The following is a 26,450-nucleotide window of genomic DNA, read 5'->3' as shown; positions in this document are numbered from 1 at the left end:
AGTGTGCTAGGTACCCCAACAGAGGGGTGACGAAAAATGGCGATGGAAAGGAACGGTTCGATTGGTGCCATTCTCAACTTTTCACAGTGGAAACGGAAAAAATGTGTACTGAACTGAACTGAACTGAACCGGACTGCTTAGTAGAAACGGGGCTTGATTTGTTAAGGATGGGAAACCTTATTTTTTGCTGGTATTTCAACAGAAGTGTACTTTTCTCTCAGTATCCTCAGTGTGAATGTTGAAGGAGCATGTTTTGTAAGTTGGACAGTAAGCACTTGCCACAGCTTTTTTGTTTGTTTGTTTAGTTTTGAGTTGTAGCGACATCTGAGCTCATACAGCTTATTTTTCTGGCCTATATTTCAGATCTCTTCCCGTCAGCTCAGAAAAATATTCACCCCACTGTCAGCCACTGAAGGAAGTCGTGGGACTGATGTCGAGGTTAACTTTTGTAGCTAAAGTTACTGAACAAACTAATCTAAAACTAGTCTCTAAAAGTAACAGGAATGATTAGTTATCAAACATGGAGACGCCATGTTAAATAACAAAAGCTGTATTAAATCTTAAGTTTAAGTTGTCAGTGAAGCTCAGTTGTTTCTAGCCACTGAGTCCCATGTAATATTTTCAATTTGTCAAGTGTTTATCAGTTGTTTATCAAATCACACTCAGTATTCAAACATGCTGCAAATTGTTTCTTTGTGATGATTGAAATTTCACTTTGTGGGATATCATATCCAGGTGGAGGATGAATGATGTGGTTTAAAAGAATGAACAGATTCATTTCACTGGACTAGTAGACCTGCCTACACTCTGCCCTACTGTAGGAAAAAAAAACTTTTTAGGAAAAATGAATTGATGACTTGCATCTGGAATATTTTCAGTCATTCATCATTTTGATTCAGAAAGAGAGGCTGCTCAGCTCATTGACTATTAGCAGTAAAACTAATAGTTCCCAGTCCTCTATTGTGTCCCCGTTTTTGAGGCCAGACTATGTTATTTGTCGTCTAGCCTTGCCGGTCATCTGTCTGCTGGTTTCTTATTTCACATCCTTCACTGGTCCCAGCGCACTCCAGCCCCATGATATCACCTGTGGGTTACAGTCGGACTTGCTTTTCTCTCACACTCTATTCTTGGTTCTCTTCCTTCACACCCCCCTCCTGCTTTTGTAAGAAAAGGAGAAGTTTGATGGGTTTTCCAGAGAGAGTGGGAGGTGTGTGTGTGGAATACGTTCGTCTGTGTGAGTTACACCACTGCTGGAATGAACTCACAAGCCAAGACTTTGAGCACTTTAAGCATTTTCTTTCTGTGATCAAGTTGATGACTGCTGCCTTTCAATGATGAAATATTTGTATGAAACAAAAAATCTGAATAAGAAAGAAAGAATGTTTTGTTATCAATCAGACGTTTGTGAAATTGTCCATGTGTAGATAAACAGACCCAGAGCAAGTTTTTATTTGCCCCCCTATTTTTTTTTTATCATTGATTGGTCTTTCAATTGTTTTCTCAGTTAATCTTTTGATATCTTGTTTTCATCCAAAACCTCAAAGTTAATCAGTTTAATACAACCTAAGACAAAAAACTCTGCATATATTGAGAATCTGGAACCGGAACATGTTTGGAATTTTGCTGAGTAATGATTGAAATGATTGATAAATTATCAAAACCAAATCATTTTGTGCCAGTCCACTAATCTTAATTGAATAATTGGCCAGCTTTATGTTTTTAGTCTCACAGTTTTGCAGAAGAGATTAATTTCTCTACTGACTTTTGGCTTTAGCAGACCAGAATGCAATGCAACCATGAGACAGTATTCTGTTTTAAGTAGAGTTGACTGATGCGAGTACTGTACTTTTTCTACTTAGATAGTTACCTCTTCCAAGAAGGTTATGTTTTCAGTTTGGTTTGTTGGTTTGACTGTTTATCAGCAGGATTATGGAAAATCTTGTGGTCTGATTTTCATAAAACTTGGTGGAAGAGTGTAGCATTGGCCAAGGAGTAACTTATTACATCTTGGAGCAGATCGCAATGTCATCACAGAAACACAAACTCTTTTTCACTTTGTTAACATTGCGAGATAGGGCATTTGACTTGGGCGAAGGTCTGTACTCTCCGAGTGCCCTTCTAGTCATCCCTTTACTGTTTCTGGTAATATTGCAAGAAAAACTGAGTATTTTGTTAACAGAATTTTTGCATCGGGATGGGGTGCCTTCTTTTCAGGTGTTTAGTTACCTGGATTAGCCAAAAACAAATACAACTTCCTGTAAATGAAATTACTGTTGTCATAATAACTTCATAAAATCCTGTCTCACACTATTATAAACCTCTGTGTAGGGTTTTAGCTCAGGACTTGGTAGTATAAAGAAAATCAAAAACCATGACAATATCTCTTCATATTGAAGTTGCTGATATTGTAGGGTTGGCTTTGGGTGCTTTTTAAAAATATTTGCAGAATGAGATTTTTGATAAATAATCATAAGTAATGTGGATATAATAACTAAATGGGTAAAGGCGAATGATAAAACAGCTACAACAGTCTGATAAGCTCAGAAAATGTAATCACTTAACTGTAACAAAGCCTTTAAAACCAGAAAATGGCAACACGTATGATACGACAACGATATTACGATAACCATGATGACCAGCCCTATTTTGGCGTCTGATGGGATTTAAAACTCATGAGTCTGTTTTTGTAAACCGGCCTTCCTGGATTGTTTGATTGTCTCACCAGTATCTGAAACAACACCCTCCGACCAACACAGTCCGTTGCATCGTTTTAATGCATATCTGTTTTTGGTCTATACAACACAGTGACATGGGTTAAACTCATGTCAGTGACAGAACTGAAGGGTCAGTGCACATCTGGATTGTGGTCGTCCTCCTGACACTAGAGCTGAATGTGGATGCTGCTCAGCTTTTCTGAACAGGTGTTTCCAGTAGGGGCTTTAATTCAATGTTAATGTTTTTTAAATAACATTTAACCACTTCCCTAGAACCAGATCTCATGGGAGAGATGAGAAATGAGCGTGCAGAAAGAGAGAGAGAGAACTGAAATTGTGACTATTTTTGTCATTATGTAATGTAATTAATTCTGTGTAATTCTTTGGTTACAGATTTTTTGAGTAGTGACACAACAAGGGATTAACCTGTAACAACTGACACACAAAAACAGATTCATCATGGGTTGAAAATACATTTATTAATGTAACGTAGTAGAAGCAGATGAGGCACTTTTAGGGAAAATCAAATCACCAACAAGCCCTGTGTCAAGTTTCAAAACCAGAACTTCATTGTCGCCCCTTCTCCAGAATTAGTGAATGATTTGCGTCTTCACGTGTTGTTGTTGGAAGACAGCAGCTCTCTGCTAAATGTCATTGGACTGCAGCCCTGTTGGTCGTGTCTCGACAGACCGACCACAGACTTTATGAAAGGCACAAAGGCCATTTCAGCCCTGCGCCCCCACCCTCACCGCTCACTCAGTACTGGGACGGAGGCAGGGCAGTCGGGATAGTGGGACAGTGGGACAGACGGAGGAGAGGGAAGGAGGGGGTTTAGGGGCCCCGTCACAGACACTCTGAGCTGCCCTGAGCTGCTGAGACAGTCTGCCAGCCCTATTGTCCAGCAGCACCCTCCTTTCTTTATCCATCATCCACTTTGTCCTCCCCCCTCTGTGCTCTCATAGGACAGATTGTGACCAGAGACCCTGATGTTTACATGCACTTTCAGGCATCTGAAATGTCTAAATCATTTCTTGTGATTTTTAGATAAAACATGAGAGCAGCAGCTACGAACACTGGAAAACAAAAAGTAGACTCTAAAAGGCATGCAGCTCCTTACACTGTTTGCTGGCATCTTTTTAGTGAGCTTAGACTTTCATTTGAGTTCGAAGCTTGGCAGAGAGTTGTACAGAGTTCATGTCAAAAGGTCTGAGCCCACAGGGAGAGTGTGTGTATGTGTGTGTGCGTGTGTTTGTTCAGCACTGCTCGGACCATCGCCAGTCTGAACACACACACAGTGTATATGTTTGTGTCTCTGAGTGTAACTGGGCATGCCTCAGAGTGTTTGTTTTGCCCCCCTCCCTCCGCAGCTCAGTGAAGCTCAATCTGCTCTGTCTGAGTCTGTTTTCGAGTCAGACAAATACTCACACATGTAAAATTTTTGCATCTAGTCCTCAAGTTACTGACATCTGTGTGTCCTTATTTTCCATCCAAACACATCCTTTACACAGATGATTACTAAATGTGTGAATCCCTTTGAAGTACTCATATCTCACTCCATCATACTTTTGAGTGTGTACGTGTTTGTACGCACAGATTGCACTCCCTACTATCACACAAACAGAGCTGGTTGTGCGTAAAGGTCAGGTTCAGCCTCCGCTATGGGTCATGAAACACAATGATGTTGACACAATTTCCCCCGCGGCAAAAAATCTATACCAATTTGTTGCTTTCCTTTTTGAACATCAATTTCACTCTGACTGTCCCTTGACAGAGTAACGTCAACGCTTCGGCTCTTGTCCTCAATCTGAAAGGGAATCAAGACGAACTAGATGACGCAGGCACGTTTCAACTAGCCTTACATATGTCTACAGAAGGAAATAAAAATGCAGTGCAGGGCAGAAAAGTGGAGGGAAGTTTGCTCAGATATTTAAATTCGTTTTTATTCTGAGTCATCAAGTCAACTTTTTGAAACCTTTGGTAAACTTTATGTGGGATTTTTGTTTTTTGCTCATCGATTAACAGTTGTCAGTTATTTTGATAAATAATCGATTAATCTGTTGACCTCATTTTACAACATCCCCACGTTCTGGCCTCTGAGTAGTGAATATATGCCGCTGTATTTGTTTTATGTGACACTAAATTAAGTATCTTTTTGTTTTGGTCTGACAAAAGGAGCAATCTGACAACATTAAGAAATTTCAGTCGACATTTTATCAACCAAAAGATTTATCAATTAATTGAGAACATGACTGGCATGTTCATTGATGATAAAAATAATGATTAGTTGCAGACCCAGTACTAGCTTTCTGTTTTCAACTTCAAATCATTGTGATCATCACATAGTAGGACTGTGACAATTGTTGTTTAAAATCTGGAATTAAAGTCACAATCAAATGTGTGTGTGAATATAAGTTCTGTGAGATGTAAAATACTTGGCAGAGTTTTTTGTTGATCTGTGGAAAATAAAACAAGTAAAAATGTCAGTAATTTAGTGTCACCAGCTTCTCCAAAGAAAGAATTTGTTTCTTTTCTCTGTTTTATACACCTTCATATACACTTGATCTTTAGGTTTTAGACCTTTCAAAGGACAAAACAAGACATTTGAAGACGTCACATAGGATGCTGGGAAACTGTGATGGGTGCCCTTAACAGTTTTTGACATAATTAAGAAAATCAGATTGATTATTTATTAAAATAATTGTTAATTGCAGACCTTATACAGTATCACGCAGTATACTACTGCATACTCTGAACACACAGTCATCTGGCAACACATGCTGAAGTCCTAAAGGCCTTCTCCAGCCTCAAGTCATACATTATTAATTTTGAAGTTTTGAGCTACTGTTTGCTTTTTTGAAAGTCAAATTTGAGGCACCCAAAACCAATTGTACACACAAAATAAATCTTAAGCATTACAAAAAGAACCTAATCTTATTCATCAGTGTCCATCTTAATTGTTCAGTGTAAATTTATCTGTAAGTAAAGTCTGTGTTGATCAGTTTCTGGTGCTGTAGGGAGGAGCTGTAAGTTGAAAACTGCTGTCCTGGATTCTTGGAAGCCTTCAGATCCCACACATGTCCAACCAGCAGGGAATTTGGGGTCATAGTCTTCCCCCCTTTTTGCCCCCCTGCTTTACATAGTTGAAGAACTCTGTGCTCCAAATCATTTTCAAGTGTTTGCAGGATCTGGAGTTGCCTGTTTAGACGGTGCTGCTCGCTCTTCCTCTAAACAGCAGGCTGAGGCTTGATGGTGGTGCAGGAGTGGTTTTTACTGTGTTTTTCCCATTCAAGTCTCAATAAACTTGTCGTCATAAATTTCTTCATTACAGTGAGTCATTCAGATTGAGGAGGGTATGGTGTGTGTTTGGGCCTGTCCATGTGTTTCATGTGCACAGTGCTTCAAGTGTTGCTGTTTTTCTTCTTGGAGATAAACAATTACATTAAATAAAACTACCACACAAGAGCAAAAAGTGAAATAATATGTGAATACTGTCATGTATACCAGTTAACTTTAAGTAGTGCTATGGAGAAATGGTTTTACGAACGATTCCCTGTTCTGTTTGTATTGCATGTATCCAACATGCATGTCTTATGAAAGGAAATGCTCTCAACATGTTTGGATGTACACCTGTTTTGGTAAGAAACACTGATATAAACAAAAGTTTCTTTTCAAGAAAACATCACAGATGACCGTAACTCCCAGGAACAAACTACAAATCACATCAAGACAGTTCCGACATAGGATGTGTCAAGGTTCCTGTCACAGAAATAGACTGGAGGCCATGTTGCAATGGGATCACTCTAGCTGTAATACAGTGATCTGTGACTTAAAACAAATGTGGGCCAAGGAAACAAGTGTAAAGTGAGGGGGCATTGGCCACTTCTATACCTCATACCTCCCTACTTTCGGCCTAGTCTCGCGTGACCAGCCTCCCTTACTTCGGAATGGGAGTCTGGGGACATTCGTCTTTCGTTTTGTAATAGAAATGGGCGGGAATATCCAGCTGTAAATCCTTAATTTCTCCAATCTTGTGGACGTTGCAGCTCTGCAATATAGCTGAATCAAATGAAATCATATCCATTTTAATCTCTTCTTGCGATGCACTGAACACTTCCTTTTCTGTTGTACTACGGACAACAATTTGGGGAACAGCAATTCCGGTGTAGGCGGGTGTAAGGCAAAGCTAATCAGCCATTGGTCGAGGAAGTACGGAAGTACACGGAATTGGATCCAATCACATCACTGCCGCTTGGAGCCAGTGCTAGTTCTATTACAACTTTCCTATGGGAAATGTCCACAGACGACAGAGTCAGCCAGCGCGCTGACGTCATCGGTGTCTTAAACATCTTAAACATCTTTAAGGGCGCATTCACGTCAGTATAGTCAGTAGTAGTAATAGTAATTTTTACACCTTCAATTGGTTCGGTTCACTTTCACACTGCACTTTTTAAAGCGGACCAAACCGCCTGGACAATGTCTCGCAGTTCCGACAGCTGCTCGTTTGCGGGCTGTATTGCCCGAAACGACCACTGGTCAGGAAGAAAAAATGCACGAGGAAGAAGAAAATCTGGCTCATCGATTGGCCAGGACCGAAAATGGAAATCCACCCCCTTCAGTCATGGACCTTAATATGTTGCTGTTGTAGTTTTTTACCTTGATGAGACACCGATCCGTCGACCGATTAAATCTGCATGGCGCCATCCTCTCGCTAAACAATTTAAAAACTGCTTCTCCCGGTTCGTGCTGTTGGCTTTTTTTTTTTTTTTTTTTTTTTTTTAACCCAAAATGCGCTGCGCTCTACGTCACTTCCTCTCTTTGGTTCGCTGGATAGTCTGTTTGCATCTCCCGCTGTAAGCGAACCGCACCAGTTTTCAAGCAGACCTGAGTGCGCTCGTTTGGTCCGCACTAGAGTTCGAATGAGCGTACACACCACTCCAAACGAACCAAACTATCCGTGGAAGTGGACCAGCGTTCGTTAAAGCGGACCAAATAGCGCCAGTGTAAATGTGTCCTAAATGTGAGGTCAGTCAGGAGGCTGGAGATTCTAATCCTCAACATCCTCACACTAGGTATTACTAGTTAACGTGGTGGGCTGTTGCTATGTTTCACTGAGCAGTTCAGAGTTCAACTTGACATCAACTTCTCCCTGTGTTTCTTCCATTTCTTTACACTCCCAAAGTTTTAGTGAACCTTTTTCTTGTCTTCTTGGATCATTTTGGCTCATTTGTCAACTTCTGCTTTTGTGCATGATCTGTACATCAAGCTGAGACCTTGTGCTGCATGAATATAAATGAACTTGACTTGATTTGACTCCCAGCATTGCTGTCAGCCTGAGCATTGGTGCTGTTGGTCGTTTGCTGTTGCATAAACTCATATTCATTGTTTCTGGTTGGGTGTAGATCCTCTGCTATGCTGTACTGCACATCTGCATTTCAGCTATTGAACTTATTAGTGTGACTCATCATACTTTTACTGTAACTCTTTAAGTGAAAACACTGACTGGAAGGGGCTTTACCAAGAGAAGGACACTAAGTATTGTAGGACACCAAGTAGCTAGTAATGCCACCACAGCCTCAGCCCACGCTGAGTCAAGCCCCACCAAACACCCACTCAGCAACAGGGACCTGACACACATACCACTGACATCAGATCAGCCCTGGCTGACCATTTAACACATCTACAGTGGAGAGGGAGTTTTTCTTTTTCTTTTTTTACTTGTTCTGCTTCAAACAAGTAAAGGAGTAAAAGCACAATAACCCTGCATTAAATAATACCTCTTTGAAGATTGTATATCTCTTTTGTCTTTTCTGATCACACAGTTGTGTTGAGAAACATCTCAGTGTTGTGAGTCTTCTCGTGATCACTGTTCCTCTTTGCAAATGCATTTTACATGTGTTTGCCTCGGGTCATCATGACATTTTGGACAATTTCCCATGATTCACTTTGTAGCTGCGTTTGTTTGCCTAACTGTGATTTAGTTGCTTCAAAGCTACTAACTGTCTTTATAGTTCTTTTATTCTGTTCAACCCTTGGTAAACCGAGTCAGTTACTTTAATGCCAGTGTGACAGCATCTTTTTAGTGAGTTTTGAGGCGACTTACAGAGGTACATCAAGGACTGAATTGCTGTTGCATCAGTCACAGCTTTAAAAAATCATGCAATGTGGTAAAGGGAAACAGCACCAATACATCATGGCAATAGAGGCCAAACACAGGAAAACTGCAATAGAAAAGAGGAACAGTGATCACAAGTAGACCCTCACAGACATTAACTGAAAGACATCTGACAAAATGTGAAAAGCTATAAAACAACTCAAAAAAGATTAACACTATTAGCTTTACAAAGATTGTATTTATTGCAAGGTGCTGTACATGGTTGCATAACAGCCCGAGGTGTTTTTGTTTATTTGTCTACAGACTGTACTTGTGGGAGCAGCCAAATCTCTCAGTCTTGTTGAATGTTTTCTCTCAACACTGAGTTCAAAAGCAGAGTAGTGGGCCGAGCACTGTTGTTTGTCCTTGGTTTAAAAGCCTGGAGTCTGGGAGGTCTTTGATCAGACACTGTGTTAACATTGAGACATCCCTAGCGGCATTACATTGTTATGTTCTTAGCTGTGATATAACAGAAATATTATTTTTTTGTGTTGTTGTGTTGCTCACTTCCCTTTTTGATGTGTCAGCAGTGATATCCTGCATGATGTTGCTTTGGCTCACTCTGATAAATGACTTATTACTAAGGACAAGCTTTAATAGAAACAGTACAAAACAGCCTGAACTAAACAGATTGTACAAAGAGCGAGACATCATTTCTGCTTTTGTTGTGACATTTATGAAGGAAAAACCTGCTGTTTTATGTATTGTTGATTGGACATAATAGCATTTGATGGTTGTGGACAGCTCTGCCGTCAACTTTCACTTCTCTAATAGTGGCTACTTGATCACTAAAGTGTAAAACCCCAAGAAATGGCTGTTTTTTTTTTTTTTACAAACTGTGAAAAACGTAGGCAGTTAGATTACAGCTTTTAATCATTAGCTGTCTATAACAGGATCCCCTCTTAACCTCTTGTTATGTTACGTGCGTAGAAATGGAATGAATAGAAAGGACATTTTAGTGTTTGCTGTGGTCGTTTGACTAGTAAAACAGTAAATGGTGATTATTGCTAGTTTGAGAACTCCGCTTAATTGCTTTGTCAACTCGTCATAAAAAAATATCTCATTCAAACTTGACAGAAACAAAATAAAACTCACCAAAACCATCATAAGTAGACTTGCTGGTCATCTAGTTAGTTAGTCCACTGTTCCAACAGTCATCAGCCCAGGTTTGGTTGAAATGAACCCCTAAATCATTGAGTTGCTGTGAAAATAGCCACTGTTCAGCTGTCCACTGGGCTGTGGCTCTTTATGGAAGGCAGCTAGAGTAACTTAACATCACTCTTTCAACAAACATGCAATTAATGGCAGCAAAAGAAACAGGTAAAAACATTTTCGGTAATATTTAAAAATAAGCTTGTTTATTTGAAAATTTAGCCCACTTCTCTGCTGCTGATTTGGTTGTTACTTCAAAATCTCACCTCAGTGAGTTTGCAACTTGCCGAAAGTCGGTTTGTTTATACAGAAGTCAAGCCTTTGCACACTGAGTCCGATTTTTTTTCCCGGATGCGTTTTTTTAATCCGTCATCCGAAAAAAATCGTTACACAGAGAAACCTTGCACGCTCATACCGATGTTTTTCATTGTTCTATATGTTGTGAAAATTTGCAATACGTGACAAATTAAAAGACACATTTCCTCCTTTGCCTCTTTCCACTGGCGTTACCTCACTGGCTGTCACCACTTCCTCCCTGTCTTTCATGTGTAGTCCACATCCTCCTCCTCGTCATCATCATCCACCTGAGTATTACTATTTGACCTATTGAAAGTGAGCCGTCTGGGTTATGAAATGATTCAGTGCGCCCTGTTCCTCTGTCTTGTTGCGCCTGTGTCCCGCTGTCACGTTCTTCACTGATTCTTGGTCAATCATCTCTAAAGGCTTCTGATAGATGCGAAAAATGCAGTAAATCAAACGTTTCGGACTCGGTGTGCAAACGTTATTGACACAACGTGAAGTCATATTTATTTGAAGACGTAGCAGACTAAAGGCCTTTGCACCTTTGTCCAAAATTGTCACACAACGGTTGCAAAGGCAACGATACACATAAAAATCAATTCTACTCTCAATGTGTTTCTATGGTCACGTGACTTTCATCACATGGGGAAGCACATCATTTAAGGTTTGTAAGGTCCAGCACATTTCTTCTAAATTATATCAACTTATTTTTACAGGATTTGGCCTCTTATCAGGCTGTTGGATGCAGATTTGTGGTGCCAGTCAGCTGTACATTTACACACCAGCTCTCACTTTCAGGCGTTAATGTGTTTTCAGCTTTCCTCCTCTGATAGTCTGCCTCTTCTACTGTATGCTCCTGTATGCTTGTGTGCACATAAAGTACTCAGACACCATTTACAAATTCAAGACACCCTCCCCCCTGACACACACTCTCCAGCCCCTTTTAAAGTACAGAGGCAGTGAATGAAAGCCTTTGCCATGAAAAATTAAAACACCATTATCTGCTTTCTGGATGTACAATGGCTGACCCAGATGGGGCACTGCTGAGTTTTCAGTAGCTGAACAGTACACAGCCTTGTTTTTATGTGGCAACTGACATTTGTCCTTCTAAAGGGCTTTAGCGTACGCTTTTGACCCTTACTCTGTATTTGTGTGTGAGAGTGAGTGGGCGAGACAGAGAGATGGTGGGGGCATATGTGGTCGTTGCCTCTTGCATAAGATGATGAGTGTGTTTTTGGGTCATTGTGCTCTGAGATTACAGGCTGCATCCCCATTCTGACAATGTGCATTACTGTATGGCAGCAGAAATCATCATTCTGCCAGCAGTATTGTATGTCAGATGAGTGCAGATGTTACACAACACAATGAAAATCCTGTTTTACTTACTGAAATCTCATTGCCGGTTGTTTATTATTAGACATCACCTCATATCCAGTGCACACACACAGCTGGGACCCTCATTAGTAGAAGGTAGTGTAGGAGACCTGACATCAACAATAGTAAATACTGTACCACACCTAGTGTCTGATGTGTGAATTCTTCCTCTACATCTTCATCTTTTTCTTTTTCTTCTTCTTCTTGATATTATTATTATTATTATTACATTTTGGACATGAACCCTGGTCAGGTATCACTTTACAATTTGAAAATACCCGTGTTTATACCAAAGCCACAGGCTGCAACAGCCAGTCAGAAATCAGTGCCAAATCCGAAACACCTGAGTCAATAACCACATCGAAAACTGTTCAAAACATCCTTAAAATGAGGCAAACAATATATATACCAACGTCCATAGAATGCAATCTAAGATAAGAGATGTATTAAAAATAACTAGTTTTTTATGGCAAAACAAAATTAGATTTTCATTGTACTAAGTGCACAAAGGTGATAGGGAGGACAGATCACACAATAACTTGTCAGAGTCTCATATCTGGACTGGTAATTCATCATAACCGTGAAGAAGAGAGAAGATCACATATCTCTAAATGAAGACGTGGCAATATGATTAAATACTATTATTCAAATTATGAAATTTTAAGTAAACATTCAAATATTCCACATAATATCAAGTCAATATTTCAAGTAAAAACCCAAGTAAATAGTTAAATGGCAGACATGTTATGCATATGGGGCCAAGAAATAATCAAAATACCAAACAATAAAACTTTTTTGTTTACGATTGAAAATGTTTAAAGTCACATGAGTCAGTATTTCAAACAGAAGGTTACAGATGACTGACAAACCTTTCTGCTTCTTCCTCTCATCCTGCCTGCAGGTCTCTGGATGGCCGTCTGCAGGTCTCCCACAGAAAAGGTTTGCCCCACGTCATCTACTGCCGTCTGTGGCGCTGGCCCGACCTGCAGTCCCACCATGAGCTGCGGGCGGTGGAGCTGTGCGAGTACGCCTTCCACACGAAGAAGGATGAAGTGTGTGTCAACCCGTATCACTACCAGAGAGTAGAGACGCCAGGTACGAAAGCTTGGAGAGTGTTTATCCCTTATTTAGATTTTTATGAAGGAATGGAAGTTTCTTTTCCAATAATATGAAGGATACAGTTTGTCCAGATTTATTTCACCTTCAACTTCATCCTACTTTTTAATTGCATTATTTATTGTTTGTTAATGAATTTAATTGCATTATATATTTATTTACATTGCCCATTATGAAGCCAATGGCTGTTGTTATGTTCTAAGGAGCTATTTGTGTTTGTGTGTCTTCATGTCCATTATACAGTACTCCCACCAGTGCTGGTGCCCAGACACACAGAAATCCCCAGCGAGTTCCCGCCTCTGGATGATTACAGCCATTCAATCCCAGAAAACACCAACTTTCCTGCTGGTATCGAGCCCCAGAGCAACTACATACCAGGTACCAGCATGGTTCCTTAGAGGACTCACACTCAGATACTTTTACACCAACACAAGAATCTGATTTGTTTTCCAGTGTTGAGCTGTAAAAATTTAACAGCCGTGGGTCAGGAAGTGCATCACATTTTTGTCTTTTCTGACATTTTATGACTTCACTTCTAAGAGAAGATTTGATCTTGTGGACAGATAGTTGTAAGGGCTATTATCGGTTAACCTGGTCTTAAGTTCAAGAGTTGAGTGCTGACAAGCTTCTGTTCCTGCGTTGTTGCTGAGCAATGTTAGAAAATGATTGATTTAAATAAATTGGAGGTGCTTCCTCGTTTGAGCAGAATCTTGTATCGGCGACCTGCTAAAAAAGGTGACTCACGGGGTGGTATTTTGTCTAAATTTTATATCCGCGTTTGTTTCGGGGTGAAGAAAAAGTACATGTGGGTCATATCGCAGGTGTTGGGTGATAAATATATTATGATAAAATGAGAAGAAAAATAATATAATTTAAAGTTTTAATCCTCTTACTGCTGACTTCATGTTTCGTTTCTGTCTTCTGTGCCAGCTGGAATATGAGAATAAGCATAGACAGTTAATTTAAATTGTATTACTTGGCTTTACTTTCATGAAAAAATATATCATCCTGCTTAACTTGTATAAAATGTCCATAAATGATTACTTTAAATGTGCTGCCTAATCATATTATTTAAACAGCGCATGGTTATGATAGGATTTGTGATTTTAGGTCAGGCTGTGGATCTCGTGTCGACGGGTTGGGTTATAATGGGTTACATGTGCGGGTGGTTGGGCGGGTGCAGTTTTGCATGTCAAGGTTCCGGTTTTAGAGCAGGTCTTGAAAATCAGATCTGTGCAGGACTCATGATACATGTTTGTTGTCAATCTGAATGTGTTGATGATTGTTATCTGACATGGCTTCAACATACTCATCAGTCATTTTTAAACACACATGGGAACTGAAATTTTGCTGTGTTAGATATTCATTTTATGTAATGTGAATAGTTTGCCAGTGTGTATTATTGTCCTCCTTATGTTTTTGTATTGTGTTGTGCCAGCCACTACACAGCAGAGATTTCCACCCGATCTATTTTAGGAAACTTTGCCACGAATGTGATGAATTATTTTCTGTCTTTATGGTTTTGTGTCTCTCAGAAACGCCACCACCAGGCTACCTCAGTGAGGATGGCGAGACCGATCACCAGATGACCCACAGCATGGACACAAGCTCCCCAAACTTGTCACCAAACCCTGTTTCACCCACACACAGCAACTTAGGTAAGGACTGTGCGTCTGTGTGTGTGCGTAAGAGTGTGTTTGTGTACTTTTCTGTCTGTCTGCCCTCACTTACAGACAAATGTTTCAATAGTGTATCTCCCCAGTGGGAATTCTCTGTTTGATTTGACTCCAGTTTTGTAAGAGGAAACCAGGTGATGAAAGAAGCCTTTGTCTTCCCTGTTACGCAGGCCAAGACACCATTCAGCCCACGCTCACTTCAATGACAATATCCTATGTTTATTCTATCAGGATGGAAAAACGCCAGGGGGGCTTGGCTGGAAAGCGTCTGGTGAAATAACAAAATCACACCAGTTTCATTTGGCAGTGCCGTCCAGCTCTGTTCTGGACTTCAAAGCCGAGGACAAAATGTCGGGGTTGTTAGACAGTGGCCATGTTGAGGGGAAAAAGAGCAAATTAACGGAACCAGTTGAAGTTACTGAAAATGATCATGGATAAGCCTGTAATTTGACCATTTTGGCTCCAGCGTCCCACCAGTGAGGGTTGAGTTTCCACATTTCGTCTGGTAGAAGCTTCTGGGAAACAGCGTATGGGTTTGACATTTTGTGACGCAAGCTCAGCCAAATGTTTTCTTTGGTTGGGGTTTTTCTTCCCCCTCTAAGTCCACCTCAGCCCCTTTTCTCCTCGCATTTTGCATCTTCTTTGCTCCTGTTCATTTTCATTTTCTCCCCCATCTGTTTTCTGGCCGATACTCCTCTGATTTGCACCAACCTTGACTCCTGTCTCCTGTTATCCATTTGTTTTTTCCCCTCCTGTATTGTTTTAAGCATTGAATTTCTTTCTTTCTTTCGATTTTCTTTTCTGTGGTATTTTGCAGGAGTTTTCATCAGATAACTTGAACAGCTCTGTTTGGAAATAATTACACATAACATAATTGTTGGGGTGATTTTGTAGGAGAGCACATCTGCATAGAAAATAAAATACTTATAAAAAATAAAAGCTGAAAAATTAGTTTTTACTCTGAGGACTTTCTTGATAGGGAGGAGGGGGGCGGTTGGTAGTTTAATGCACTGGTTGCCTCACCATGACTCCATTGTATTCATATATTACTCTTCTATCAATCCAGGCTAAAGTCAATAATTTAACATGTCATATTAATAATGCATGCTGTTTACCCTAAAATAAGGGGGCTTCCTTATGTTGCTCCCCTCCTGCTCCTCTCTCATTTTTAGGTTGTGGTTGACTGCAAGCCAGACGTGCTTTGGTTGTTAAACATACAGACTTCTCTTATAGATTATTATGAGTGTTAACGTTATCTTTCCAGCCTTGCGGCTCCGAGCTGTAGATGGGAGACTCCTGGTTTCTTTAGGATAAGTCACAAAACTTTAGCCTGGCTTGCGGCTGGTAACTAGTTTGGCAACTGTGAAGACTGTGGGGTAAAGACTGATTGTGAGATGTTGTGATAAAATTGCATTAAAGCTTTATCTCTTCTGTGGAGTGAACACAAACCACAGCCCTTCTTTACAGTCGCTTTACTGGAAGCTGAGCTTATCTCAACACTTTATGCTGACTGCTGTCGCTTTGGAAAAGCATGCTCTTTACTGTCTGTGGCACTTGCCAGCCCGTTTTTTGTGCTTTTACACACACACGCACACACACGCAGGGGAGTCTCGCTTCCCGTAACAAACGCTGCCAAACTACATCACATACNTATCTCAACACTTTATGCTGACTGCTGTCGCTTTGGAAAAGCATGCTCCTTACTGTCTGTGGCACTTGCCAGCCCGTTTTTTGTGCTTTTACACACACACACACACACACATGCAGGGGAGTCTCGCTTCCCGTAACAAACGCTGCCAAACTACATCACATACACATGTAACCTGTATTAAAGGGGAGGGCTTGACCGGTAACATAAGTCATGAAAATGACACGTCCTGCGATGTGATGATTGTGTGTGAGCACATTGCAACATCAATGCTGAAACAATATGTTGTTGTCTACTTCCTATTTGGGTTTGATGAAATCAAACTGTATCTTTCTCCATCTCTCTGTGTCAGATCTTCAACCAGTGACATACTGCGAGCCGGCCTTCTGGTGCTCTATCTCATACTACGAGTTGAACCAGCGAGTAGGAGAAACCTTCCACGCCTCACAGCCCTCGCTGACAGTGGATGGCTTCACGGACCCCTCCAACTCGGAGCGTTTCTGCCTGGGCCTGTTGTCCAACGTCAACCGCAACGCAGCTGTGGAGTTAACGCGCAGGCATATTGGTGAGACATCATTCAGTGCACATATAATTCATTTATAATCACATGCTCATTTTTAGAGCTACTCCAAACATGACGTGAGTCTACATTTGTGATTACTGCTCATTTCTTCATTGTGGCATTTTATCTGAGTTTGTTCTGTCTGTTTTCCTCAAGGCCGTGGTGTGCGGCTGTATTACATCGGAGGAGAAGTCTTCGCTGAGTGTCTCAGTGACAGCGCCATCTTTGTCCAGAGCCCCAACTGTAACCAACGCTACGGCTGGCACCCTGCCACAGTCTGCAAGATCCCTCCAGGTGTGTGCCAAGCTGACAGAGGCAGTTTTCTCATACGATGTAGCACACAACAGGAGATAGTCTGTGTCGGAAGCATTCTCGCCTTCTGAAAATACGGTGGCGCCTTGGTAGACCGTGCAGGAGGCAGGATGTGATGCAGATTACACTGTGGCCACATAGCCGCTCAAAGTTTGGTCTTAAACAACAGAGTCACTTGCCGTTTCATTTCAGCTTTGGCCCTTACCAACACACATTCCCGTATCTTGTCATCTCTCCAGTTAGGCATTTTTATCGCCATCTTCGTGTAAATGGCCCTCTTTTTTCACCGCCAGACGTTATTTTTTTTACAGTTTCGGGTAGGCCGCATCATAGAAACATCATGAACACGCCAACTCACTCGACAATTACCTGCTCTTTTCACGCATGGACTCAATCGGAAATTACGCCTGCTATGTACTAGGGAGTTGGCAGGGTAAAGCCCACTTAATCTCTGATTAAACTGATTCGGACATTTGCGTTCTCACATACAGCTCCTCTGGGTAATGTCTAGATAAATGCAGAGTTGCAGTGCATGTGTCAAAATGGCTAGAGACACCTTTTTCCAGTGTCCACCATGAAGTTGTGCTGTTCTTAACTTTAATAACTGAGTGAAGTCCTCGGGGCAGGAATATACTTCTGGAGACACAAGTTAAAATTGCAGAGGTGGATGACTTTTCCACTTCACAAATCCTCCAGTTTGAGCACTTTCAATGTCTATGGCAAAACTGACGACATTGGAGGATTGTTACCCAGCCAAGTTGTGATTAATCTAAGTTTAGTTAATTCTTTTAAAATGGATGATTCAGAGCAGAACAGCAGAGGACACATCAGGCCCATCACTTTCCCTCACCACCAGTCCAGGGCTGTCCTCGTTGGTTAAAGTTTTCCTCTCCACAGTAGTCTGTTTACTTTTACCACATGATTTGTAAAATTGGTACAAGTTTTCCCTTAAAACACATCACACAAGTCCTAATAGAGTTTTGCTGTTGGCAGCAAGATGTTTACACAACGCATTGCTGCCCTTTGTTTTCTGAGTCACTCGTATCCTTCCCAGACATGCACATCTTTATCTGCATGTGATGACAGTTTTACATGTTTGTTTCATGTCTGAATAAGCACCTGGGTTTCTTTGATGTAAAGGTCATGTATGAGGTCCAACCCCGTAACACTATTAACACAACACAAGTCTGAAGTGATTGCTGTCTGATTAACGTAAAGGCTGCAAAAGATTACATAACCAGAGAAATTAAATGCGTATCTTATTGAATGCATATGCTGATCACTGTGTCAAGTATCATCTAGAAATTGAAAAATTAAAGTTCCCTTGAAATGAAAAATACATTTTCCCAGTTGTAATCTTGTTAACTGAGCATTTATTTCTGTTTATAAGCTAAATACATGTTCGAAAATAATAGTATTCAAGTATTTTTTACATCAAATCCAGTCTTTCTTCTTCCTGTAAAACCAGGTAAAACTTTCAAATGTTTGATGACTCATCCTCCACTCAGGGGCGTTTACAAAAGTCCATCCAATCACATGAGACTTTGAGCCACAAGCTAGCCACACAGGTCACACTCCACCAACTGTGGGTTGTAGTGACTAACAAAGCAATATGGAGACAGAGAATAGAGAGAATATGGCAAAACCTTTGATTTCATTTCCGAAACACTGTGGTGCAAGTCTAATTCATTAATCTCCCCCTTGTCCTCCTCCCTATCTAACCGCAAGGGAAGTCTTAGTGGAGCCAACAGTCTGCTCAGCCACGAACGAATCGCGCTAAACTCTAAGCCGGCCCACTTAAGCGGTCCAGTAAATTGCGCAAGATTTGATTTAAATCAGTCTTGTAACTGTACAGTGCTCAAAAAGATAGTTTCACTGGGAAATTCATCACAGTACTGAAGCACAAGATGCCTTAACTTCTGTTTCACTGGGACTTTTATGTATGAAACTGTGTGAATCAGGTGATTTTACAATTCTAGGGAGATTCCTTTCCCTGTCAAATTAGGCTAAATAAATTGTGAGCCTGTAGAAACACAGTAACATGCAGGCCAGCTGTCTCCCTCCTTATATTAACTTTCATCCACAGTTCCCACCCATGTTTAAAAGAATGCTCCACTGATTTAGTTTTGCATTCCTGCATCATTGCTCGGCACACGATAAACAGTTAAAGAAAACAGTTTCAGAATTGAATCAGCAGAACCAGAGAAATAATCTTTTTTATTCCATGCATTCTTGTCAAAACCTGGCGCCTCCATTACTCATGATGCAGTGTTACATCATCTGAGGCAGTTTATCAGGTTTCTGCTCCCTCTGGAGCCGCAAAAGACTTTATACGAGTTCCCCTTAAAGCCACACCGCCCCAAAAGCTGCCCCCAGCCTTATGTACATGTGCATCATGTCTTAATACCACAGTTATTGTGACCAGCTGTTGTGGCCTGACTTTTGGTTCTGTGCTGGTTGTTTCCTCCAGGATGTAACCTGAAGATCTTCAACAACCAGGAGTTTGCTGCCCTGCTAGCCCAGTCAGTCAACCAGGGCTTTGAGGCTGTGTACCAGCTCACGAGGATGTGCACCATCCGCATGAGCTTCGTCAAGGGCTGGGGAGCCGAGTACAGGTAAGCTGCTCATCAGCTTTGGGTTCATGACAACCGCTCACACGTTTCCTAAACGGTAAACCTCGACCGCTACAAAGCTGAACTGCTTAACACATGATAAAACCCACAGCCAACTTGTCAGCAACAGTATAGGCGCTGTTGTGCAAAGATCAAATCCTTAGCAAGCCCTTATGTAAACACAGACAATAGAAACAAACAGACTGTGAATCACATCCCACAGTCCAGCCGCCCCCGCTCTCAGGCATCTGCTCACACTCTGGTGAGTCCGGTGTGACGTCGCCGGGCCCTCATCAATAGGAACAGGCCCCAGTTGGCACGCCAGACTATTTTTAAACAAACACACATGTGCTGTGTCAAAAAGAGATGTCAGACTTTCCCTCTTCCATCCCCTCCCTGTTTTCCATACTGTCTGACTCACTGATAGTGAAAAAGGACGAGACGGAATAAAAGGCGAGCCGGTGATTGGCTGAAAGTTGGCTCTGCTGAGGAGGTTTCCTCAAGGGGGAAACCTTCGTGCTGCGAGCGACTGCTCACCAGTCCTGTCCAGACCAAATGCTGACATGTGGAGACAGTTAAAAACAGGATTCAGGTTACTGGACCAGCCGGGCCTCCACCCACACCTCACTGTCTCTGTCTTTTCCCATGCTGACTGTCGGATGTTTTTAACCTTTTTGTCCCTTTTACCTGTTCTTTCTTTAATCCAGTAAAAGAAAAAGTCCACAAAATGTGAACAGGCAGATGTAAAGATGAATGAAAGATCTCACTTTTGCATCCTTGTTGCACCTAATTTATTCAGACAGAAGCTTTATTGCCAGCAGTCATGAAACAAACCATATAAACCAGAGGGAAATCATGCAGCTGGCAAGTGTCTCCGTTCATCTGGCTCTGCCAGTGCATAAATTAGATGTATAACAACGTACAGGATACGTTTTGCCTGCTGTTGTCGTTGGCAGTGACTGAGAGATTATGGTGTTTGATTCACTTTGCTCATTCAAGCTGGATTAAAACATGGGGTGTGGATCTTTATTTTCTCACCAAATGAAATCAGTTTTGAATGATTTGTCAGGCAATTCAACACAACACAAAGAAGTCAGCGGCAGAGAACAGAGGCTGAAATGACAGGGTTACTATCACAGGGTGAGGCACACTGAAACCAGAATCCTTTCGGAAATCTGATCCGTCTTTTTTTATAGAACATACAAACTCTTGTGCATTTTTTAATATAGCGTCTGCAATGTTTTCTGCAGCTGATGTTGCTCTTTCACTAGGCACTTTAGACATAAGAGCAGTCATTTAACTCCACTCACACTCATACATTATTCTACTTTGAACACGATTGCCTCTCCTCTTTATGGGAAAAGCAGTGAGGGTTTTTGTATGAAGGCCGTGGGGAATCACAGATGTGCCAAAGGATATGGAGATCAAATGTTGAATGTGTGGAAAGCTTTATTTATATTGCCTCTTCTAAAGTTTTAGTTTTTCAAGAACCAAAAACAACAGAAATAAATTACCCTCTCAAAACCATTTTTAAAGAACATGTAAGTGGAGAAAACTTACCATCAACTTACCAAATGTTCGTGAGATAGAACATCCTCTTTTCAGTTTCGGTATGATACCTATAAAATCACATTTTTTCCTGAGCATTATTTCAGCAGAGAGACATAGAGGATAGCAAGCGCTAGCCAAGGTCATATTTATTCTGGTTTAGCTTAACTCATCACTAAAACACAATTATTGTAGGCACGAAATAAAGATGACAACACAAATAGAAAAGACCAGGTTGGTTTTTCAGCTCACCTAATACTTTTGGCTCAGTTGACATTAAACTGATTTTAAAGGGGACCTATCATGCCTCTATGTATTTTGTGTCTTATTTGTTTGTATTAAACATGTCAGAAGTTCTAAATAATGAGGTAAACATATGTAGAAGTAATCCCTCAGCCTTAAGACTGTTCTGAATACTCAGTTTTTCTACTCTGGCTACAGTATGATGTCATCGCGTGTCAGATTTCTCCATCTGGTCGTCAGCTCCAGGCACGCTGCTGCACATTTTTCTATTATGTAGCTTACACTGCTACATGTAGCTACATGCTAACATCAGGGAAACATGTCAGCTTGGTTGCCAATGTCATAAACTTCTCCCTGATTTCGGATCATATTCCTGCTTCAATATGTTCGGTTGTGTTGGGAAGCTTTTGTTAGTGTTTTTTTAGGGTGGAAAGTGGCGCCATTCTCTGTTACAGTTATTTATTCGGCTGCAGAGATATGGAAGACCCAGAAAGTTTGACTTATTAGAGCAGACTGGGTTTATTCAGGAAGAGGGCGTAAAGAGAGAGGCGCTAAAACTGAGCATTTCAGACAGAGGGTGAATTCAGGTGTTCCAGCCATAGACTGTAAAACTAATAGGCGTAGCGACCATGACGTCACCCATTGGTTTGTGGACTCCCATTTTGAAGCATTGAGTTTGGCACTTAGGCCATCACCATCTTGGGTTTTTTGAGCTAGAAGTGACCATTTTTGGGGAGGATGGCGCTGCGGGGGAGTGACGGGTGATTGTGAAGCTGAGGATGCTACACACACACTGGCAGCCAGCGTGCACTAAATGTTTTGGCCTCTCTGTACTGGCTTCATTATTTAGCCCCAGAGGTCCCCGCTTGGTTTCAACAACGACAGTATAAGGAGTGTGTAAGTGTTATCTGACCGGTAAACTATGTAAACATGTTCTTATAGAAACCAAAAATGCAAGTACCTGAAACCTGAAAATGGGCATAATAGGTCCTCTTTAAATTCTGTCTTAACTGGCATTAAGATGTCTTAAAAATGGAACTCAGAAATCTACATACATCCAGTGTTGGTGTTTTCTTTCTTTTTGTTTTCTCAGGTCAGCTTCTCAGCTTATATGACAGCTAAAATGAAAGTAGTTTGACTTTGCTGACTTTGTAAGTTTACTCTCATCAGCCTTCCCTGTGTTCTCAACATCTGTCTCTGCTTTCCCTGTGTTTCTCCCAGGCGACAGACGGTGACCAGCACCCCCTGCTGGATCGAGCTGCACCTGAACGGCCCCCTGCAGTGGCTCGACAAGGTGCTCACACAAATGGGCTCCCCCAGCATCCGCTGCTCCAGCGTCTCTTAGGGAAACCCTTCATCCACCCACTTCCTGTCAGTGACTAAAAAAACACACAGACTGCACGCAGGCAAGAACGGCTACACAAACCCGGAAAGATGACGAGCCCCCCTCACTCAGCCAATCCTCACTCTGTAACTCAATCCTTCCTCCCCACCAGCTGTCAGTAGCACTTTTTATATACATGTTGTTTGTGGCAAAAGGGGACAAGTGCATTAAAGCAGTACCATGTTAGTATGATCTCCACAGTTTGTCCTGAATAATTATTCTGGCAGATTTTAAAGTGCCAGAAAGGCTGTAGCAGTGGGAGGAGGGTTTTTTTGTTTGTCTTTTCAGTTAAGAGATTCTTATTTCTTTCCTCTTTTGTTTAAATTTCATTTTTCATGATTTTTACGTTTGTTTTGTACAGATGTTAACGTGAACCGTGGACATAAAAATGAACTTTTGTAAGCATTAATGACAGTTTTGTTCAACGTTTAAGATCATGTAAAATGCATTTCACTTGACTTTGTTTCTGTATTTGGGCATTTGATAGGTTATGAAGACATTTACAAATGTGACCCAGAGAGACGGATTGAAAATGATCATATAACGGAGATGTTAACCACCGTTTTTAAACACTGTGTGAAGGAATATACTGTTAGCCTAATATCTGTTTAGGTTTTCATACTGTCATTTCATGCAGTCTATGTCACTCTGACTCGGCAGATAACAGTGTTTAACTCAACATCTTTCATACAGGAACAAATGTTACAGTAAAAACAAGAAATCAGTCACTCTAGATAAAGCAGACGGGAGGTACAACCTTTAAACCCATACATGAGTACTTAAAGACATTGGCATTCATCAGATGTCATCAGGAGGATGATGCACTTTTGTAAAATGTTAATATTCTCATGAGGCAATGCTGGCAGAGAACATTCAGTTGTAGTTCACAGCTGCAATAAGGTTATATGAAATATTTTCCTGCATTAATTTCAGGAAGCTTTGCCAATTTGCAAAATACTTTTGCATTGTACTGTGTAGTAGGTAGCATAGGATCACACAGAACTTGAAAACATCTCACAGACTGCGCTATTCTGCAAACCTGTAGTTAAATTATCATTTGAACACACATGATGTAGTTGGAATACGTGTGTTTGCTCCGCAGACGGCTGTGTAAAGAGAGCAGGAAGAGGCCTTTGCTTTTTATTTTTTAATTTTCTTTCTCAGCAGTCCATAACATTGGTCTTATTTTTAGCCATCAGTGATATCGACTTTTTGCACACTCAGGACCGTAAAAGAAAAAAAAAAAGCTGAATTATGTACAGAAACCAGTGAAAAGGACGGATGCATGACTCTCGAGACTTTAAAATCTATTTTGCTACCAATTATTTTTGTAGGACAGTTAAGGTGATAACTAAGTGTTTTTGCATGACATGACAGAAAATACTGCGAGCAGGTGTGGGGATACGAACCTCGTATTTTTGTACCTGTGAAGACGAGGCAGTTTGAGTACAAAGCACAGCTTTCTACAAAGGGAAATGTTTAGACAGATAGAGGCGTGTAAATAACAGTAGTAACTAATAACTCCTCGAAATCTGAAGTCTCTGTGTATTTTTTTTTTTTTTTTTTAGCTCTATGTACATGTAGTACATACTTACACACGTGTTATAATGTGACCGTTAACCTTTATAATGTTGATGGTTTTGGAAAACAGAGGCTCAAAAATGCACAAGGAAAATGTTGAGTAAATATTGAGAGAAGCTTTTGCTGGAATAGGAAAGCATAGTCTTAGTTTGGGTCCTGTTTCCTGTCAGCTACCCGCTGTGGTGGAAGTGGATCGATTTCCTTCTGGTTCTATAACACTAGACAAAGACACAGTGGGCGAACACGGACGATGTATTGAACCCTTTTACAGTACTTATTTACATTAACCCAGCTTTTGATGTTAATGCCAGCCCAGTGGTGCTAATCTTTAACATTTTAGGGACTCAAGAGAACAGCAAAGCCATACGATTTTAAAGCTGGTAGATTTTTAATCTCTATTAAATGATGATGACTTGTTCAAACTATAATGTGGGATTGTTTCAGAGACAGTAGCATCTACCGATCTGAGACAAGACAGCTCTCTGTAGAGCTTCTAGTGTCCTTAAACGCAGCAATCCTGACCCTGACGGGCTCTTTAACCCCGCGGTCAATGTAATTACCCAGTAGGGAATATTTTGCAAACAAATTTGTCTTTTTTATACACTCTTCAAGTTATAGTGCTTGTGCTTTCCCCCTTGTTTAAATTGTTCACTGTAATCGTTATTATTAGTCGTGATTTATGTGTTTGTGCTTTGAATTGGTCTCTTTAGATGTCTTGTATAAAATTATACCCTTTATTTTTCTCTGCCTATAAAAAGTTGATGTGATGCTCTATATTTTTGTTTATTTTTGTTGGTCTATGAATAAAATATATATCTCATGGTGATACTGGGGCCGAGTAAGAAGGAAACTCAAGCTCGATATTACAAACCTTTAAATGGAGACTAAGGTATTTCTCCAATGTGGACCCTATTTTCCCTTGTTTTTGTGTCTAAGTAACTAATGGAGACAAAAAGTACTTGTTTTTGCCTCTGACAGGCTCACATTGAGATTTTAAGTGTGACAACATTGCATGAAACTTTGCGTCAAAAGGGGCCAGTTGAGGTGGTTCAGGCATCTGCTCATGATCCTCCTGGGCGCCTCCCGTTAGAGGTGTTCCAGGCACCTTCAACTGGTACAAGGCCCCGGGGCAGACCCAAAAGACGCTGGAGAGATTACATATCTCGTCTGGTCTGGGAACCCCTCAGGATCCCCCAGGAGGAGCTGAAAAGCGTTGCTTGGGAGAGGAGCATCCGGAGTACTTTGCTCAGCCTGCTGCCCCTGTGACCCAGCCTCGGATAAGTGGTTGAAAATGGAATTGAACCCCCACAGAGAAATTAAACGTTTTTCTTAGCTTTCGCTCTCCTGCTTGTTAGTGTGCGTCACGAAATCTCACTCGAGGAGAAGTCTCGTGATGAAATCAGCTAAATATTCTACCATGATACTGAAAATCTTTTATCACAATAAGCTACGCTTTCTGTACTCCAACACAACAAACACTTCCCGGCACTCCTCTCTCAAACTCTTCACCACTTTTGTTTTTCCTGCAACAAGTCACATCTCGCCAGATTTAGGAATGAGACTTCTCCTTGAGTGAGACTTGGTCACAATAACAAAAACGCCAGCGAATGGTAAAGAAAATTGTTTCATTTCTCCGTAGGGTCTTTTATGTAACGTTAGACACTTACAATCTGAGCCCGTCAGTGGCAAAAACAAACATTTGTTGGACCTAAATTGACAGTGCAGAGTTGCCTATAGGGATTACATTGCAGCCTGTTTTGCTGCTGTGGCTGCAGTGTTCTTGCTCAATACTGGACCAATGTCAAAAATTGTTGTCTCCATTAGTCATTTAATCCCACTGCCAAAAAACCCCACTAACACCTGCTAACAATTCACTCTTGTATTTACTGTAAAACTTCAATTTGTAGCCCAGAGTATTATTTGCTTAAATCACTGAACACCACAGACTTATGTTTGGGACAGGCCCTTGATTCCCAAAACTGTTGCTCAGCAAAGATGGGAAATATTTATTTAAACCAGTGTGAATATTACTTGTATAAAAATTTGTTTCAATTACGAATCATTTGATCTAGATCCG

At 40.9% G+C, this 26,450-nt stretch overlaps 1 protein-coding gene across 1 annotated transcript in view; it reads left to right on the top strand.

Annotated features, from left to right (window-relative positions):
• The window catches only part of smad3a (SMAD family member 3a), a 38,729-nt gene extending 13,589 nt beyond the window's left edge, over window positions 1–25,140 (top strand). The window contains exons 2-8 of the mRNA XM_050053277.1: window positions 12,593–12,786; window positions 13,051–13,185; window positions 14,343–14,465; window positions 16,484–16,696; window positions 16,850–16,987; window positions 19,476–19,620; window positions 22,630–25,140. Coding sequence (XP_049909234.1) covers window positions 12,593–12,786; window positions 13,051–13,185; window positions 14,343–14,465; window positions 16,484–16,696; window positions 16,850–16,987; window positions 19,476–19,620; window positions 22,630–22,753 — 1,072 coding nt within the window. The 3' untranslated portion in view covers window positions 22,754–25,140. The remainder of the gene's footprint in view (window positions 1–12,592; window positions 12,787–13,050; window positions 13,186–14,342; window positions 14,466–16,483; window positions 16,697–16,849; window positions 16,988–19,475; window positions 19,621–22,629) is intronic.
• The last annotated feature ends 1,310 nt before the right edge of the window (window positions 25,141–26,450 follow it).

The sequence above is a fragment of the Epinephelus moara genome, chromosome 1 (assembly GCF_006386435.1).
Source record: "Epinephelus moara isolate mb chromosome 1, YSFRI_EMoa_1.0, whole genome shotgun sequence".
Taxonomy (NCBI): domain Eukaryota; kingdom Metazoa; phylum Chordata; class Actinopteri; order Perciformes; family Serranidae; genus Epinephelus; species Epinephelus moara.
Note: the sequence above shows the minus strand (reverse complement) of the source record. Positions and strands in the feature narration are given on the sequence as shown.